Genomic DNA, 18,160 nt, shown 5'->3' on the forward strand with positions numbered 1-18,160 from the left:
TTTTTCTCTGGATATATGCCCGGGAGTGGGATTGCAGGATCATATTGCAGCTCTATTCTTAGTTTCTTAAGGAAACTCCATTACCCTGATACTAAAACCAGATAAAGATACCACAAAAAAGAAAATTACAGGCCAATATCACTGATGAACATAGATGCAAAAATCCTCAACAAAACACTTACAGTCTGAATCCAACAATACATTAAAAGGATCATACAGCATAATCAAGTGGGATTTATCTCAGGGATGTAAGGATTCTTCAATATCCACAAATCAATCAGTGTGATACACCACATCAACAAATTGAAGACTAAAAACCATATGATCATCTCAATAGGTGCAGAAAAAGCTTTTGACAAAATTCAACACCTATTTATGATAAAATCTCTCCAGAAAGTGGGCATAGAGGGAAGATACGTCAACATAGTAAAGCCTATATACGACAAACCTACAGCTAACATCCTACTCAATGGTGAAAAGCTGAAAGCATTTCCTCCAAGATCAGGAACAAGACAAGGATGTCCACTCTCACCACTTTTATTCAACATACTTTTGGAAGTCCTAGCTATAGTAATAAGAGAAGGAAAATAAATAAAAGGAATCCAAATTGGAAAAGAAGAAGTTAAACTATCACTGTTTGCAGATGACATGATACTATACATAAAAAATACTAAAGATAGCACCAGGAAACTACTAGAACTAACCAATGAATTTGGTAAAGTTGCAGGATACAAAATTAATACACAGAAATCTCTTGCTTTTCTATACACTAACAATGAAAGATCATAAAGAGAAATTCAAGAAACAATCCCATTTACTATCACACCAAAAAGGATAAAATACCTAGGAATAAACCTAAGGAGGCAAAACACCTGTACTCCGAAAACTATAAGACGCTGCTGAACGAAATCGAATGACACAAACAGATGGAAAGATATACTATATTCTTGGATTGGAAGAATCAATACTGTCAAAATGACTATACTACCCAAGGCAATCTACAGATTCAATGTAATCCCCATAAAATTACCAATGGCATTTTTCACAGAACTAGAACAAAAAATCTTAAAATTTGTATGGAGACACAAAAGACCCCGAATAGCCAAAGCAATCTTGAGAAAGAAAAACAGAGCTGGAGGAATCAGGCTCCTGGGCTTCAGACTATACTACAAAGCTATAGCCATCAAAACAGTATGGTATCAGCACAGAAATAGAAATATAGATAAATGGAACAGAATAGAAGGTCCATATATTTATATATATCAAAAAACATAAGCATCTCCATGTCCAGTGTTCCAGTAATTCCATTTCTGGGAGTTATTCTAAAGCTAGAGATAAACTAGGCACAAAAATGTTCATTGTGACATTATTTCCAGGCAATAATTCGGAAACAAACTAAACAAACTAAACTATGGGAATATATATTTCCCCACTGGCTGGAATACAATATAGTTAAAAGTAATGGTTATAAAGACTATGTCACAGGCTTCCCTGGTAGTGCAGTGGTTGGGAATCTGCCTGCCAATGCAGGGGACACGGGCTCAATCCCTGGTCTGGGAGTATCCCACATGCCACAGAGCAGCTAGGCCTGTGTGCCACAGCTACTGAGCCTGACCTCTAGAACCCACGAGCCACAACTACTGAGCCCACATGCACAACTACTGAAGCCCATGTGCCTGGAGCTCATGCTCCGCAACAAGAGAAGCCACCACAATGAAGAGTAGCCCCTGCTTGCCGCAACTAGAGAAAGCCTGTGCACAGCAATGAAGACCCAATGAAGACCCAAATTTATTTAAATTTAAATAAATTTAAAAAGTAAAGACTATGTCACAATAAGGGGAAATGATTACTATATTTTAAGTGAAAAATGTAAAGTTCAACGTGGTATGTATACTGTGATTAAAAATATGTACAAATACATACAGAAGAAAAACAACAGAGTTGTTTACAATCCAAATTCATTTACAAATGACTGGTACCAGTTTACACTGCTACAAACAAAGCATGAGAATGCTTATTGTATCATGCCCTCACCACCTGATTTATCTTTACTAACCTAGTAATGAAAAACTCGGGAAATACAGTTTTACATTGGACTGATATCTAGTGCATAATACAGTCAAAATTGAATTTGCTACTTCAAGGCATGGTCCAGCATCAACTTCTTTCAGTGGTAATAGTTACCTACCTGGACCCAATAGGTATTAACCAGAACTTCTTGTTATCTCCAAACACCTGCTGGATATTTTTGATGAAGCCAAGGTTGAACCCATTTTTCTCTGGGCCACTTGTAAACACTGGAGTACAGAAGGCCTCTATGGTGGGGTAGGGAAGTTGAAGAAAAGAAGAAGAGAGCAATAATCAGGACCATTACAATTTTACAGTTCTCCATGAATGTGACTTGCTTCTACAATATTTTTTGCTGTGGTAGCACAGGCCCCTCATTCTTAGTTATTGCTAAATTACTTGGTAAAAACCAGCTGAATCACTTTAATACAAAGTAAGTTTGTTATTAAACATAAAGAATTGGTACACTCTTTTTAAACAAAATGCAGAAGAAACACATGATGGTAGAAATAATTGAACAGTCACAGGGGTAGTATGTAGTTTGTACTGCATGTAAGGAGTGAAGGAACAAATCTAACAGCACTTTATTTGAATCTAAATGGCAGTAACAGCCAAATGGTCTCTATATTTAGAGCTGGGATGAAAGTAATGACGCATAAAGAGATGGTAATGACATTGATTTGGTTTTGAAACATTTCAGAAATGAACATGTTCACACTGAAGCCTGCAATGTAAGAAATTGAGTTTTACTCCAGAAAAAATGTCAATGGGTGAACTATAATCACCTCAATGACTATGAGAAATTGGACCATGTTAGTGCACATTATTTTTAGATACACATTTATCCCATTAAGCAAACACTTTCACTGTTGGACTCTGGCTGCATCTGACCATTTCCCTTTTGTTCTTTGTTTTCAGATTGTGTTATCATGAAGCTTTTAGTACTCTTCTACGTTGTAGCTGATCTCTAAGCCAAATATGCTAATCTACTACCCTAGCAACTAAGTGCTACATATATATTTGGTTTAGAAAATAAGTGCAAATACTTTCTTAGCTGTTATCATTATTAGCAAATGAATTCCAAAAGTATAGTGGCTTTTGCACTATACTTTCCTCAAATTTATCTTAGCTAAACATTCAGTATTTGGACACTTTCTCCTTAACCCTCATGCATTGATCTGTGTACAGTATAAATATTTGTTTCACCATGAAAACGATTATTGCACTGGATCCATCAGAAATGCAATTCTCCAAATAAAAGCCCAGAATATAGAGTAGTGGAAAAATTTTCAGAGAAAAATTTTCATTTCTTGTGCTCATTTTCTAGAGACTCACTTGTTCAATGTGTTTATCTCATTCCCACAGTCCCTACACAGCTCCTTGATAACTGTAGATATTCAATGATTTGTTGGTTTGGATCTTTTCTCAGGACTCTGTTTTTAGAAGTGTTCAATAAATTAGATTTTTCTATCTTTATTGACCTTGACTTCCTCCTTCTGATGCTCCCTTCTGTACTGATTCTTTCCTTCACTTCCTTATGTGAACACCCTTTCAAAATTTTCAAGCTGTAAATCTGGGGAACTATTACCCAGAATGAACTATAAAAAGCAATGGTTATTTTTGGTTTTGTGTGAGGTTTTATTCACTAATGTCCTCTTTAGTCTGTAAGCTTCATTCACTATGGCTCTCCAGTTTGGTAAAACATGTTTACATCTGTTTCCGTTTGGAGGCAAAGAGATGTCACTGCAGGTGAAATGTTTCATTGGAAGTTTCTCTCTTCCTTGGGAACAATCCATAGGTCACAGGGATATACATTCACATGTTTTTTTCCTAGTCTTAATATCCAGTCTTACCTAAGGTGGTTTTGTTTCTGCTGACAAGCCAACAATGGTAACCAAAGAGAATCACAAGGCTGACAAAAAACATGCAGGCCACAAAGAGGAGGAAAAGGACATGGAACTTAGAGCGAACACTGGGCAATTCCCCCTAGAAAAGAAATAATAAACAAACAGAAAGAAAGGATTAAAGTCATAAGGTTTGGCTAGTTTTTCTGTATAGGTTAGTACTTTCTTCCATATGTATAAAATGTCTAGCTGTAATTAAAAAAGTAGATTTTGTAAAATTTTTACAAAACAGTTCTTTCTGTGGATGACCATACCTTATTATGGATATGCTATCAGCCTACACAGCCTAAAATGGATCTTTGCTTAAGTGCAGTTCAGTGTAAAATAGAGTATATAATGTACCAATTAGAAAAGGGTAAGGTTAAAAGAGTATACTGAAGCCATAACTGGTATGCAACCTCTTAAGCTTGTATTCCATTTAGTTTGTAAATTTTGAGTCATTGGCTAGAGGTGATCTTGAGGTCATATGGTTCACCCTCTTGTTTCAAGGTGGGTTATTCTGGAATACTTTATATGTCATGTTTCTTTGGATATATGTGTGCTAAAAATGTCACAGTGATATATGTAGGAAGTTAAAACACATAGGTAGAATTTTAAAATACTCTACCTCTAAGTCGACTTGATTTTAAAGCTACTGCAAATTTTGTGTGGTTGTTTTTTATAGTTGAAGTAGAATGTGCTGGTATATTACATCCTGTGAAACAGCTGTTTAGACAGTAAAATCATGCAAGATTTGACAGGTAATTGTAAAAGTAGGTAGCTAAAGATTTTTATAGTTAGCTGGGACATCTCATTTTCCATATGGCAACAGTTTTGTTTTTTTAAAGCAGCCCCAGACTAGAATGAATTTTCTAAAGTTTTATAGCATGCACAGCATGTAACATTTTGTCTTCTGAAGAGAACATTAGGAAACATTTTCAATTTTGGAGTAAGCATTTGGGAGAAAGACTTTTCTTTATTTCCCCCTTTCCTGTGTTGATCATTGTTTTGGTGTGATGAATTGCTTTGAAATATTTCCAAATGCTCTTGAGTAGTAAAGGTGATTCTTGGTTGAAGTGGACCTTGACATTAGGATCTAGTTCTACTACAGTTTGGAAGGAGAACGTTAAGGCTTGGAAACACTTGGCAAATTCAGATGGTACAGATTTTTTTCGTCTCTTAGAGGAGATTTATATTTATTTTGATGTAAGGAAATATTGGGAATCTTCCAGACAGTATGTGTTTGAAGGATGAAGATAAAGTGAAGTAAACCAGTCAGATGCTTTCAGCTGAGGGGTGGTCTGGGTGAAATTTGCCTGGGGGCAGAGCACCCCAGGAAATAGCTATACCAAGGACTTTGACCTTCATGAACTTTTATGTGAAGCTCCTTTTTGAAATGATTCCTCTACAAAATCTTGGCCTAAGCACCCAAATTGAATTTGATTGGTTTTTTTTGTTTTGTTTTGAATTTATAGGAAAGACTTTGTAGTGGTTTTTGCCTGGCTGTGTTTTTGTTTTCATAATCTCTACTTTTTTAATAAGTTTTTAAAAGCTTTTAAAGCTCACATTTATTTTACTTCTTATCTTTCATGTTTAAATGGACAATAGGAAATGGCTGGGCAGTAGGGACTGATATAAAGTCAGTTCACACTCTGAGGGGCTGAGCTGCAAGTCTTTCCCTTCCCTAATTGCTCTTATAGAACTCTCTTCTGTCTGCCAAAGCATATCTACTGTGTTGTCCCTTGATAAAATCCTTAATATTTAACTTTCTTTTTTGTTAGAAGAGGGTGATGGCCCTATGTTCAAAATTACCTACTCAGGAGATAACCAAGCTAAATTACTCAAAGCAATAACCACCAGAAACAGTGGTTATTGGTAGATTAATCCTATTATCTCAGTTCTAAAAGAATTCATAGCCTCTATGAGGAGATTCATGGCCCAGTGTGGGAGGTGTATATTACTACTTTTTTCATAAGTCAAATATCAATTTCCTATCAAAGTGCTACTCTTTAAGTTAATATTGAGAGGAGAACCACAATCTGATGGTCTTCTGAATTCTTTATTTCAAAGGAGCTAGAGCTTCTCTATAGCAGGACCATAATGGGCAGTAGGACATGGTACAGCGTTTAAGATTACTGGGCTTAAGAGTCAGACAAGTTCAAGTTCTCACTTTGCAACTTAGAAGCTGGGTGATCCTGAGCAAGTCACTTAACTACTATGACCCTCAGTTTTATCATCTTTAAATTAGTCTAATAATTCCTGCTTTACCTAGTTCACAAGGTTGTGGTGAGGATAAGATGATATAATAGATATGAAAGTGCTTTGAAAATGGTAAAGTACCATACAAATGGAGGTTGCTATTCTTAGGAGCACAGCTAGTCTCCTTGATACATGGCTTTTAAAATACATGGCAGTGTTTACTTTTCATTTTAGGGGAGACTCAATTTGAACTGAGAAAGCCATCTTTAAACTACACTAAAGTGCTCTCTGGCTGGAGAGACTGCAAAGAAGCATTTCTCTGAACTGTCAATGCCCTTTTCATTATGAGGGCAAGCCAGGGCAGGTTTCCTCGCCTGGTATCTGTCAGCATGAGCTAGTTTATTGTGGAGAAAAAAATGAAGGAATAGGAAAAGGGCAAGGCTATTTTCACCCCTTGCTTGTGAATACTGGCACATTTCTGGAGATTAATTCATATCTAGATATTAACTTTCGAGGGTAAAAGAAGCATACAGCACCTGGCTGGCATTGTGGTATTTGATTATTGGCTGACTAGGAGGGCCAAAGGCAAAATGTTTGAAATACAACATTGTTTACTCTGTTATCAAAGGGTAGTTTTTAAACAGTAGCCTACTCTGTTAAGGACCAAGTAAAGTCTGTAGTGAAGACCAAGGCTGACACTTTCCCTGCTGAATTGGTTGCAGGAGATTTTTTTTATGGTAGTGGCTTAGCGTGTGAATAGAATGCCAAAAAGGTCATGGAAACCTGGGCAATAGATAAGAGATCCTGTGATGTGGAAAGGGGCCAAAGAAGAGACACCAGGATGATGAAGCATTTTGTATTTGGGGACAATTTATGATAAAACTTCATTTCTGCTTATACTTTTATATCCCTGGGTTGAAGATTTTGATATGCATTATATAATTCTTGATTCTTAAAGTTATTAAATATTGGAATTGATTAAGCAAGTCGAAGAGAGAATGCAAAGCCCATACCTCTATAATATTCTACACTATATTTTCTACACTACTAGGGATCAAAGCACTAATTAATAATTTAAATATTCTCAGCTATTTATGTTCTCACTGCCTTGCCTTTCTCCTTTTTTTCTCCAGTTTATTATAATCTATATTCTACTCACAGGATTTATGTGCTTCACCTCTCTCCCTGAGGTGAGATATTCCAGTTATACAGGCTCTTGTGCAATTCCTAAAGTAATAACCAGTAGCTCTGCCCACATCTGCTTTTTGCTATTCAGGTTCAGTTTGGAAAGCCCTCATCATGTAAGGTTATAATGTCTTAGTAACTGTATTGTAGTTGTATGTGGGGAAGACATATCTTCTGGAGTCCATTGGCATGAAATTAAAAAAAAATCACTATACTGCTGCAGACCCCATATACATATGTAAACTGAAAATCTGCCTTCAATTTTTTGGAAATAGATGGGATATAACTGATATCTTCAAGTAGAAGAAAGGTGAAAGTAGGATTTTAAAAAAGATTTCATTATAATGATTGAAATCATGTTTTGAAAAGTAAAATATTTTCAACATCTGTTTCATTGTTTTAAAGGTATTATCCAGTGTAAGGTTAATCTTTTTCTTTTAACCTTGCACTGGATAATATCTTATGATTTCCTCATTTCTTTCTTTCTTTTTTTTTTGATGTGGACCATTTTTAAAGTCTTTATTGAATTTGTTAGACTATTACTTCTGTTTTATGCTTTGGATTTTTGGCCGTGAGGCATGTGGGATCTTAGCTCCCTGACCAGGGATCGAACCCACACCCCCTGCATTGGAAGGTGAAGTCTTAACCACCGGACTGCCAGGGAAGTCCCTCAACATGTTTCATTTGATCTTGGCAATGAGCCAGTGAAGCAGGTAGCAGAGCCAGTATTAGAACTCAGTTCTCCTTATACTCTACCCAGAGTTTGTCATACAAAGTTCAAATAAGACTCTCCCTTTTCATTTTGGTCTTTTGTGAAGATGAGTTAATGAATCTTTCTGTCCAGTAGGAATTTTGCAACTTCCTTTGAACAGGGATTTAGAAAGTATTTTCTGACAACGAGGGAGTGCTTTGTCAGCCTTTTTCTTAGGAAACTAGGGATTTAGAATTAGTTTCAACATTTTTCAAACCTAAAATTGGTAAGAAGTCGATTTTTAAAACTTGATTAGATAAATACATTGTAAAGAATCAGTAAGTCTCAAGAGATTAGGTTCCTGGAGGCCCAACAAGATTCTCATGTATGATAGAAACTTTAACTGACATCTAAATAACAGCCTCTTAAATCTCAGAATATTTAATGTGGGAAACTTGTTTTCTGTGCTTTCCCTTCTGATCACTTCAGTATTAGCTACTTAAAAATGTAAAAAAGAAAAAGATAATGTGAACAATGTCACAGATTGGAATAGGTGTGTATTTATTCTTGGTGGGGGGACCCTTCTGGATTTTTTAACTTACTCTCCAGTATTTGATGAAATAGCTGAAGACCGTTGTAGCAATGTACAGGCAATAGAGAACAGAATAAGCTAAGAACTGAAGGAAGAATTTATAGTTGGAAAATCCAATGCAGTTATTAACCCTAAAAAAGGAAAAAAAGAAAAACTAATTTGAAATCAGGATCCATTGATTTAGAACACACTGATACAGAGTGAACTGTGTTACCCCTGCTGCTTCATTATCTGTTGTGTAGAAACTCAACAGAAATTTAAGTCCCTTAATAGGAACAGACTGGAAACACAAGTTCATGTCTCACTTGTTTTTCCTTTTATTTACAGACACAGAGACAGCTGGCCTACCTAACAGTTCTGGACTGGTTCCTGACACACCCAAGCAAACCTGGATCTTGGATGCTGAAAACCTACTACAATCTCCGCAGCTATACTTAGTATATTATGGCATGTTCTCTTTATAGTTAGATGATTTCATACTGGTTCTCTAGGTCAGACATACAAAATTTGGAGAATTGCTTAAATTAACAATCTAGAGTTTTTCAAACATCAAGACAGCTAAAAAAAGAACTGAATTATGTAATGTCAAAGGGGACAACTATCTGTACTCTCTTTCGTTATTATAGCTAATGGACAAGAGACCATTAGCTCTGTGACACCAGGAATTCACTATCACACCTTTGATGGTATATTTATTCTTGCTTTAAAATGTTACGCCTTCCCTGTTCCCCACACAAATACAAAGCCCAATGAATTATGGTAGGGGAAACAGGCATTTTACAACTATGCTTAGGAAAGTAGGCATTGAACAACTTTGACCCTATTAGAGGGGAGAAATTAATCAAAAGGACATACCAAGGGCAATGATGATCCATTTTTAATACACACCTACAAAAGGAAGAAAATACAGTGTGATAAACTTCAGAATTGAACTCAGGGTATCACCAGTATTTTTACATGGTCCCAGTACACTCATTCTTAGATTTCCACTATAGCTTCTCCAAAACTATTCTGTCCTCAGTTGTTCCTAGGATGAGCCAATCACAAAACTTTAGGATCATGCTGGCAGCAAGTTACATGCCTAAAATTCCAACCTTTAAAAGGCATTTTTAAAAGGGAACTCTAGGATACTGACACAGAGAATAGGTCCAAGATACCTCTCCTCATTTTATTTACTTAGTTTAATAAAAGTAAAGAAGAAAACATGACTGCAGCCTGTGCTTGAATCAAGGGTAAGAGAAACATGGATGGAACAAGCACTCAAGAAGAAGGCCATAAAGCTTATATTTATTAGCATAAAAATGGGATTTTACAAAGCTGGAGCAATTTGAGTAACAAAATAAAGTAGTATTGATTTATAACCCCAAATGTAAAATGATTGTCCATGCCCACATATTGATATAAGTAAATGATTTAATAAATAAATGAGGGAGAAGAGACAAATCTCCCATGTAGAGGAATTCCAAATAATTTATGTAGATACTCTGCCTGCAAGGCAGGGTGCAGGAAGCATAACTTCTCATTCCTTTAGTGTTGGCTGTACACAGAGATTTCCTTCTAAAGAGTACAGTATGGAGTGGGGGTGGAAGAAGAGTAACTTTACAGTGGAGAAATCTGGCAAACACTGCCTCAGTCAGATGATTAAGATTAACATTGCAGTGATAAGTCATGTCTATAGTATGTACCCTTGATATGATATAATGAGAATGGCACTTAATCTCTCTGGTCTTCCTCCCCCAAAAGACATTATCTAAATCTAATTATGAGAAAAATATCAGACAAATCCCACCTGAGGGATATTCTGCAAAATACCCGACAATTCTAAAAACCGTCAAGGTTATCAAAAACAAGTAAAGTCTGAGAAACTATCACAGCTAAGAGGAGCCTAGAAGACATGACAACTAAATGTAATATGGTATCCTGGATAGGATCCTGTAACAGAACAAGGACTTCAGGGAAAAACTGAGAAAATCTAAATAGAGTATGGATTTTGGCTAAAAATAAAAAATCAGTGCTGGTTCATTAATTGTAAGAAGTGTACCATATTAATGTAAGATATTACATGGAAAATGGTGTGGGGCATATAAGAACTATCTTTACAATGATTCTATAAATCTAAAACTGTTCTAAAATAAAATGTTTATTTTTTTAAATGCAGTTTTATTTCTCTTTCCTATCTTTATAATAGTTTGAATCATCATCATCCCTGTGAGGGTATTTGGCATGTGCTCATTATGATTGAAAGGAAATGCTCTTTAGGATCAACATGTTAGGATCAGTCACTTGGTTTTTAAGGCAACCATCAGTGGCCAAGCTCAGCCCAGGGGAATTATGGCTGTCACTTACATGGCACAGACAGAGCAGTGGTGGCAGCGATCTGGCTTGATCAAATGGCACCGGTCACAGAACCTTACGTCTATAGGAAAAATAAGGTGGTTAGCACTGGTTAGGGATCAATATGACACCATATATCTTACTAGCAAATCTGGGTGACTTGTTATACACTGATTACAGGCACTCAAACTCATCTCATTTCAAGTTACCAAGCAAAAGACAGATCACATAAGAGAATTGTGGTATGTATTTTTTTCCCTGTTGGATCAATCTTAAAAGCACCTTTTGGGGGATGAGTGTAAGGGGAAAAGTTTTCATATCTGGATATCTGATCATAAAATTCTGTATTATGAAACAAACTATACCGTCAATTGCTTGAGTTATCTTGGGAAAATCATTTAGCCTCTGTTTATTCCAACTTTCCTATCTGAAAACAGGATTCATAATTTATCTCCTGTCTCCAGAGGTTGGATTGTATGAGGTGGATAAAACTCCTAAAGCATGGTAAAGAAGGTGGTTCTTAGAATAAGAATTTGAAGAATAGAAGAGACATTCTAGAACAAATTAGTTCAATTGACCATTCCACAGATATAGAAAATAAAGACCTGAGCCATGTCAAGTACCTTATACAAAATCACACAGTAAGCAAGTGGCAAGGCTGTGACTAGTACAGTTTTTCTGACCCTTTAGTTCAGGATTCTTTTCACTTTGTAAGTATGATATAAAAAATCAGTTCTCCTTCCCTCTCTACCTCCTTCCTTCTTTTCTTTATTTCCTTGCATGAAAGACATTTTCCTTTCCTTCTAATTTTCTCTGTGTTCATTGATAGAGTATGACTGTTTATGTGATTATTAAGTGTAACAACTAAAATTATGAAAATTTGAGCTAATATAATAATTAAACCTAAAGTGTACCTTAAGCACACATAACTGATTCAACATAATGAACTATTAATTCAGCAGAGTTTCTGTGTTCATTCTAGCAATGTGGTGGTGGTGGTGACCAAAGTATGTGTATAACTGAGGTAACAAGGAGGGGAGAGGGACATGCATGTTTAGTTCCTTCAACATGTTTTTAAAGATACGGTCAAACACCACTATCCAGTTTAAGCCACCATCACCTCTAACTTAGATGACTGCAATAGCTGCCTAATTATTTGCTTTCACTCTTGCCCCCTCACAATACATTCTCTACAGAATAGCCAGGTGATTTGTTAAAATCTAAATCAGATCATATCACTCTCCACTAAAAATCTTCAATGGAGTTCCAAACCCTTAGCATGGCAAGTTACTTTTTTTTTTTTTTTTGGTGGCTTTGCATGGATTGTGGGATCTTAGTTCTCTGACCAGTGATTGAACCTGGCCCCGGTAGTGAAAGCACTGAGTCCTAACCACTGGACCACCAGGGAATTCCTGCAAGCTACTTTTTCTTATTAAGGTCTCAGATCAAATGACATTGCCTCAGAGAAGCCTTCTCTATTACTCTATATCATGAGCACTGCAAACAAATGCTTCAAGGGTCCAGGGAACAGTGAGTAGTGAGTGAAGAACCTGAGAATTCGTGCTGTGTTTAAAAAGAGCGGCTACTACTCAGCTCTAGCTAATTTTTGCCATGGGGAAATGCAGATCGAATGTTACCAGTGTCTGAGTTTTCAAGAGTAGCCAAAAATTGTGGATTTTCATGCAGAAATATTCTAATTGTTAAAAATTAGTAAAAATGCAAAGTTTTAAAAGACACATTAGAGGTCAAACAGAATATATCTCTGGGTCCAATTCCTCCCATATACTTCTAGTTTGTAATCTCTGCTCTATCGCACCATTCTGTTTACTACTGTTTGAAATTATATAGAAAATTTCCTATCTGTCTCCTTTTCAATATACTTCAGTATGCATGAAGACTTTTAAACAAACCATAACCACCATGACATTAATGCTCTAACAAAGTAAACAATAAATCTTTAATATCATCTAATACCCAGACTATATTAAGACATCCCCAATTGTCATATGGGATCTTAATAAATATTGGTTGAATAAATAAATGATAAATAGATGAACATAAGTGTCCAACAGTATACTTCCCAAAGCCTTGAAACACGAACTTCCTTATTAGAAACATTAGAATTATTTGTCAAAAAAGCATTCGTTTTCAAATTTTAAAAGGTGGAGAGGGCTTCCCTGGTGGCACAGTGGTTAAGAATCTGCTTGCCAGTGCAGGGGACACGGGTTTGAGCCCTGGTCTGGGAAGCTGCCACATGCTGAGGGGCAACTAAGCCCATGCATGAAAACTACTGAGCCTGTGCTCTAGAGCCTGCGAGCCACAACTACTGAGCCTGTGCTCTAGAGCCCACGAGCCACAACTACTGAAGACTGCACACCTAGAGCCTGAGCTCCGCAACAAGAGAAGCCACTGCAATGAGAAGCCCGCGCATTGCAATGAAGAGTAGCCCCCACTCGCTGCAACTAGAGAAAGGCCACGTGCAGCAACAAAGACCCAACTAAGCCAAAAATAAATAAATAAATGTATAAAAAAAATAAATAAAAGGAGGAGAATTGCTCAGCCAGTACTGTTCTACTCATGCATATGAAAACTAACAATAAAACTCCATAGTGAGTATTACTGAAGAAAAATGAAGACATATCTGCACAATCACTTGTACAAGAATTTCATAGCAGATTTACTCATAATAGTTGAGCACTGGAAACAACCCACTTGAGCATCAACTGGTGAACTGATAAAGAAAATATGATATTCATACAGTGAAATACTACTCAGAAATGACAATGAAAATACTAGGAACCAAAACCTATGGGGTGCAGCAAAAGCAGTTCTAAGATGGAAGTTTATAGAAATACAATGCTACCTCAAGAAACTAGAAAAATCTCAAATAAACAACCTAACCTTACACCTAAAGCAATTAGAGAAAGAAGAACAATAAAAACCTAAACTTAGCAGAAGGAAAGAAATCAAAGATCAGATCAGAAATAAATGAAAAAGAAATGAAGGAAACAATAGCAAAGACCAATCAAACTAAAAGATGGTTCTTTGAAAAGATAAACAAAATTGATAAACCTTTAGTGAGACTCAAAGAAAAAAAAGGAAGAGGGCTCAAATCAATAAAATTAGAAATGAAAAAGAAGTTACTCACTGACACTGGAGAAATACAAAGGTTCATGAGAGACTACCACAAGCAAATATATGCCAATAAAATGGACAACCTAGAAGAAATGGACAAATTCTTAGAAAAGTACAACTTTCCAAGACTGAAACAGGAATAAATAGAAAATATAAACAGACTAATCACAAGCACTGAAATTGAAACTGTGATTAAAAATCTTCCAAAAAACAAGAGCCCAGGGCCAGTTGGCTTCACAGGAGAATTCTATAAAACATTTAGAGAAGAGCTAACATCTATCCTTCTCAAACTCTTCCAAAATATATCAGAGGGAGGAACACTCCCAAACTCATTTAATGAGGCCCCCATCACTCACCCTGATAGCAAAACCAGACAAAGATGTGACAAAAAAAGAAAAATACAGGCCAATATCACTGATGAACATAGATGTAAAAATCCTCAACAAAATACTAGCAAACAGAATCCAACAGCACATTAAAAGGATCACACACCATGATCAAGCAGGGTTTATCCCATGAATGCAAGGATTCTTCAATATACACAAATCAATCAATGTGATACACCATATTAAAAAACTGCAGGATAAAAACCATATGATCGTCTCAATAGATGCAGAAAAACTTTTGACAAAACTCAACACACATTTATGATAAAAACTCTCCAGAAAGTGGGCAGAGAGAGAGCCTACCTCAACATAATAAAAGCCATATATGACAAACCCACAGCCAACATCATTCTCAATGGTGAAAAACTGAAAGTATTTCCTCTAAGATCAGGAACAAGACAAGGGTGCCCACTCTCACCACTATTATTCAACATAGTTTTGGAAGTTTTGGCTATGGCAATCAGAGAAGAAAAAGAAATAAAATGAATACAAATTGGAAAAGAAGTAAAACTGTCACTGTCTATGGATGACATGATACTATACATAGAGAATCCTAAAGATGCCACCAGAAAACTACTAGAGTAAATCAAATTTGGTAAAGCTGCAGGATACAAAATTAATGCACAGAAATTTCTTGCATTCCTACACAATAACAATGAGAAATAAGAAAGAGAAATTATAGAATTACCATATGACCCAGCAATCCCACTACTGGGCATATACCCTGAGAAACCAAAATTCAAAAAGAGTCATGTACCAAAATGTTCATTGCAGCTCTATTTACGATAGCCCGGAGATGGAAACAACCTAAGTGCCCATCATCGGATGAATGGGTAAAGAAGATGTGGCACATATATACAATGGAATATTACTCAGCCTTAAAAAGAAACGAAATTGAGCTATTTGTAATGAGATGGATAGACCTAGAGTCTGTCATACAGAGTGAAGTAAGTCAGAAAGAAAAAGACAAATACCGTATGCTAACACATATATATGGAATTTAAGAAAAAAAAAATGTCCTGAAGAACCTAGGGGTAAGACAGGAATAAAGACGCAGACCTACTAGAGAATGGACTTGAGGATATGGGGAGGGGGAAGGGTGAGCTTTGACAGGGTGAAAGAGAGTCATGGACATATACATACTAACAAACATAGTAAGGTAGATAGCTAGTGGGAAGCAGCCGCATGGCACAGGGATATTAGCTCGGTGCTTTGTGACAGCCTGGAGGGGTGGGATAGGGAGAGTGGGAGGGAGGGAGACACAAGAGGGAAGACATATGGGAGCATATGTATATGTATAACTGATTCACTTTGTTATAAAGCAGAAACTAACACACCATTGTAAAGCAATTATACCCCAATAAAGATGTTAAAAAAATAAAAAAATAAAAAAATAAATTAAGGAAACACTCCCATTTACCACTGCAAAAGAAAGAACAAAATATCTAGGAATAAACCTACCTAAGGAGGCAAAAGACCAGCATGCAGAAAACTATAAGACACTGATGAAAGAAATCAAAGATGATACAAATAGATGGAGAGATATACCATGCTCTTGGATTGGAAGAATCAGTATTGTGAAAATGACTATACTACGCAAAGCAACCTAAAGATTCAATGCCATCCCTACAAATTACCAATGGCATTTTTCACAGAGCTAGAACAAAAAATTTTACAATTTTTATGGAAACACAAAAGACTCCAAACAGACAAAGCAATCTTCAGAAAGAAAAATGAAGGTGGAGGAGTCAGGCTCCCTGACTTCAGACAATACTACAAAGCTACAGTAATCAAGACAGAATGGTACTGGCAAACAAACAGAAATATAGATCAATGGAACAGGATAGAAAGTCCAGAGATATACCCACACACATATGGTCACATTATCTTTTTTTTTTTTTTTTTTTTTTTTTTTTTTGCAGTAAGTGAGCCTCTCACTGTTGTGGCCTCTCCTGCTGCGGAGCACAGGCTCCGGATGCGCAGGCTCAGCGGCCATTGCTCATGGGCCTAGCCGCTCTGCAGCATGTGGGATCTTCCCGAACCAGGGCATGAACCTGTGTCCCCTGCATCGGCAGGTGGACTCTCAACCACTGCGCCACCAGGGAAGCCCTGGTCACCTTATCTTTGATAAAGGAGGCAAGAATATACAATGTAGAAAAGACAGCCTCTTCAATAAGTGGTGCTGGGAAAACTGGACAGCTACATGTAAAAGAATGAAATTAGAACACTCCCTAACACCATACACAAAAATAAACTCAAAATGGATTAAAGACCTAAATGTAAGGCCAGACACTATAAAACTATTAGAGGAAAACATAGGAAGAACACTCTAAGACATAAATCATAGCAAGATCCTTTTTGACCCACCTCCTAGAGTAATGGAAATAAAAACAAAAATAAACAAATGGGACCTAATGAAACTTCAAAGCTTTTGCACAGCAAAGGAAACCATAAACAAGATGAAAAGACAACCCTCAGAATGGGAGAAAATATCTACAAAGAAACTGACAAAGGATTAATCTCCAAAATATAAAAGCAGCTCATGCAGCTCAATATCAAAAAAACAAACAACCCAATCCAAAAAAGGGCAGAAGACCTAAATAGACATTTCTCCAAAGAAGACATACAGATTGCCAATAAACACATAAAAAGATGCTCAGCATCACTAATCATTAGAGAAATGCAAATCAAAACTGTAATGAGGTATCACCTCACACCGGTCAGAATGGCTATCATCAAAAAATCTATAAACAATAAATTCTGGAGAGGGTGTAGAGAAAAGGGAACCCTCCTGCACTGTTGGTGGGAATGTAAATTGATACAGCCACTATGGAGAACAGTATGGAGGTTTCTTAGAAAACTAAAAGTAGAACTACCATATGACCCAGCTATCCCACTACTGGGCATATACCCTGTGAAAACCATAATTCAAAAAGATACATGTACCACAATGTTCATTGCAGCACTATTTACAATAGCCAGGAAATGGAAGCAACCTAAATGTCCATTGACAGATGAATGGATAAAGAAGTTGTGGCACATATATTCAATGGAATATTACTCAGCCATAGAAATTAATGAAATTGAGTTTTTGTAATGAGGTGGATGGACCTAGAGTCCGTCATACAGAGTGAAATAAGTCAGAAAGAGAAAAACAAATACCGTATGCTAACGCATATATATGGAGTCTAAAAAAAAAAAAGTCCTCAAATACCTAGGGGCAGGACAGGAATAAAGATGCAGACGTAGAGCATGGACTTGACACAGTGGGGGAAGGGGAAGCTGGGACGAAGTGAGGTAGTAGCATTGACATATATACACTACCAAATGTAAAATGGATGGCTAGTGGGAAGCTGCTGCATAGTACAGGGAGATCAGCTCAATGCCCTGTGATGACCTAGAGGGGTAGGATAGGGAGGGTGGGAGGGAGGCTCAAGAGGGAGGGGATATGGGGATATATGTATACATATAGCTGATTCACCTTTTTGTACAGCAGAAACTAACACAACATTGTAAAGCAATTATATTCCAATAAAGATGAAAAAAATGATGTTAAAAAAAAAAAGAAATACTACTCAGCAGTAAAAGGAATGAAATACACAAGAATGTGAATGAGTCTCAAGAACATTATGCTGAATAAAAGAAGCCAGATACAACAGTACATACTGTATGATTCCATTTATACGAA

At 36.5% G+C, this 18,160-nt stretch overlaps 1 protein-coding gene across 1 annotated transcript in view; it reads right to left on the bottom strand.

The window, feature by feature from the left end:
- The window catches only part of ZDHHC15 (zinc finger DHHC-type containing 15), a 126,198-nt gene that overhangs the window by 46,477 nt on the left and 61,561 nt on the right, over positions 1-18,160 (bottom strand). Inside the window, exons 5-9 of the mRNA XM_029241363.1 lie at positions 10,964-11,033; positions 9,473-9,505; positions 8,628-8,748; positions 3,921-4,053; positions 2,189-2,315 (exon numbers count right to left, since the gene is read on the bottom strand). Coding sequence (XP_029097196.1) covers positions 2,189-2,315; positions 3,921-4,053; positions 8,628-8,748; positions 9,473-9,505; positions 10,964-11,033 — 484 coding nt within the window. The remainder of the gene's footprint in view (positions 1-2,188; positions 2,316-3,920; positions 4,054-8,627; positions 8,749-9,472; positions 9,506-10,963; positions 11,034-18,160) is intronic.

The sequence above is a fragment of the Monodon monoceros genome, unplaced genomic scaffold, assembly GCF_005190385.1.
Source record: "Monodon monoceros isolate NGI ecotype Baffin Bay Population unplaced genomic scaffold, NGI_Narwhal_1 Super_Scaffold_22, whole genome shotgun sequence".
Lineage (NCBI taxonomy): Eukaryota > Metazoa > Chordata > Mammalia > Artiodactyla > Monodontidae > Monodon > Monodon monoceros.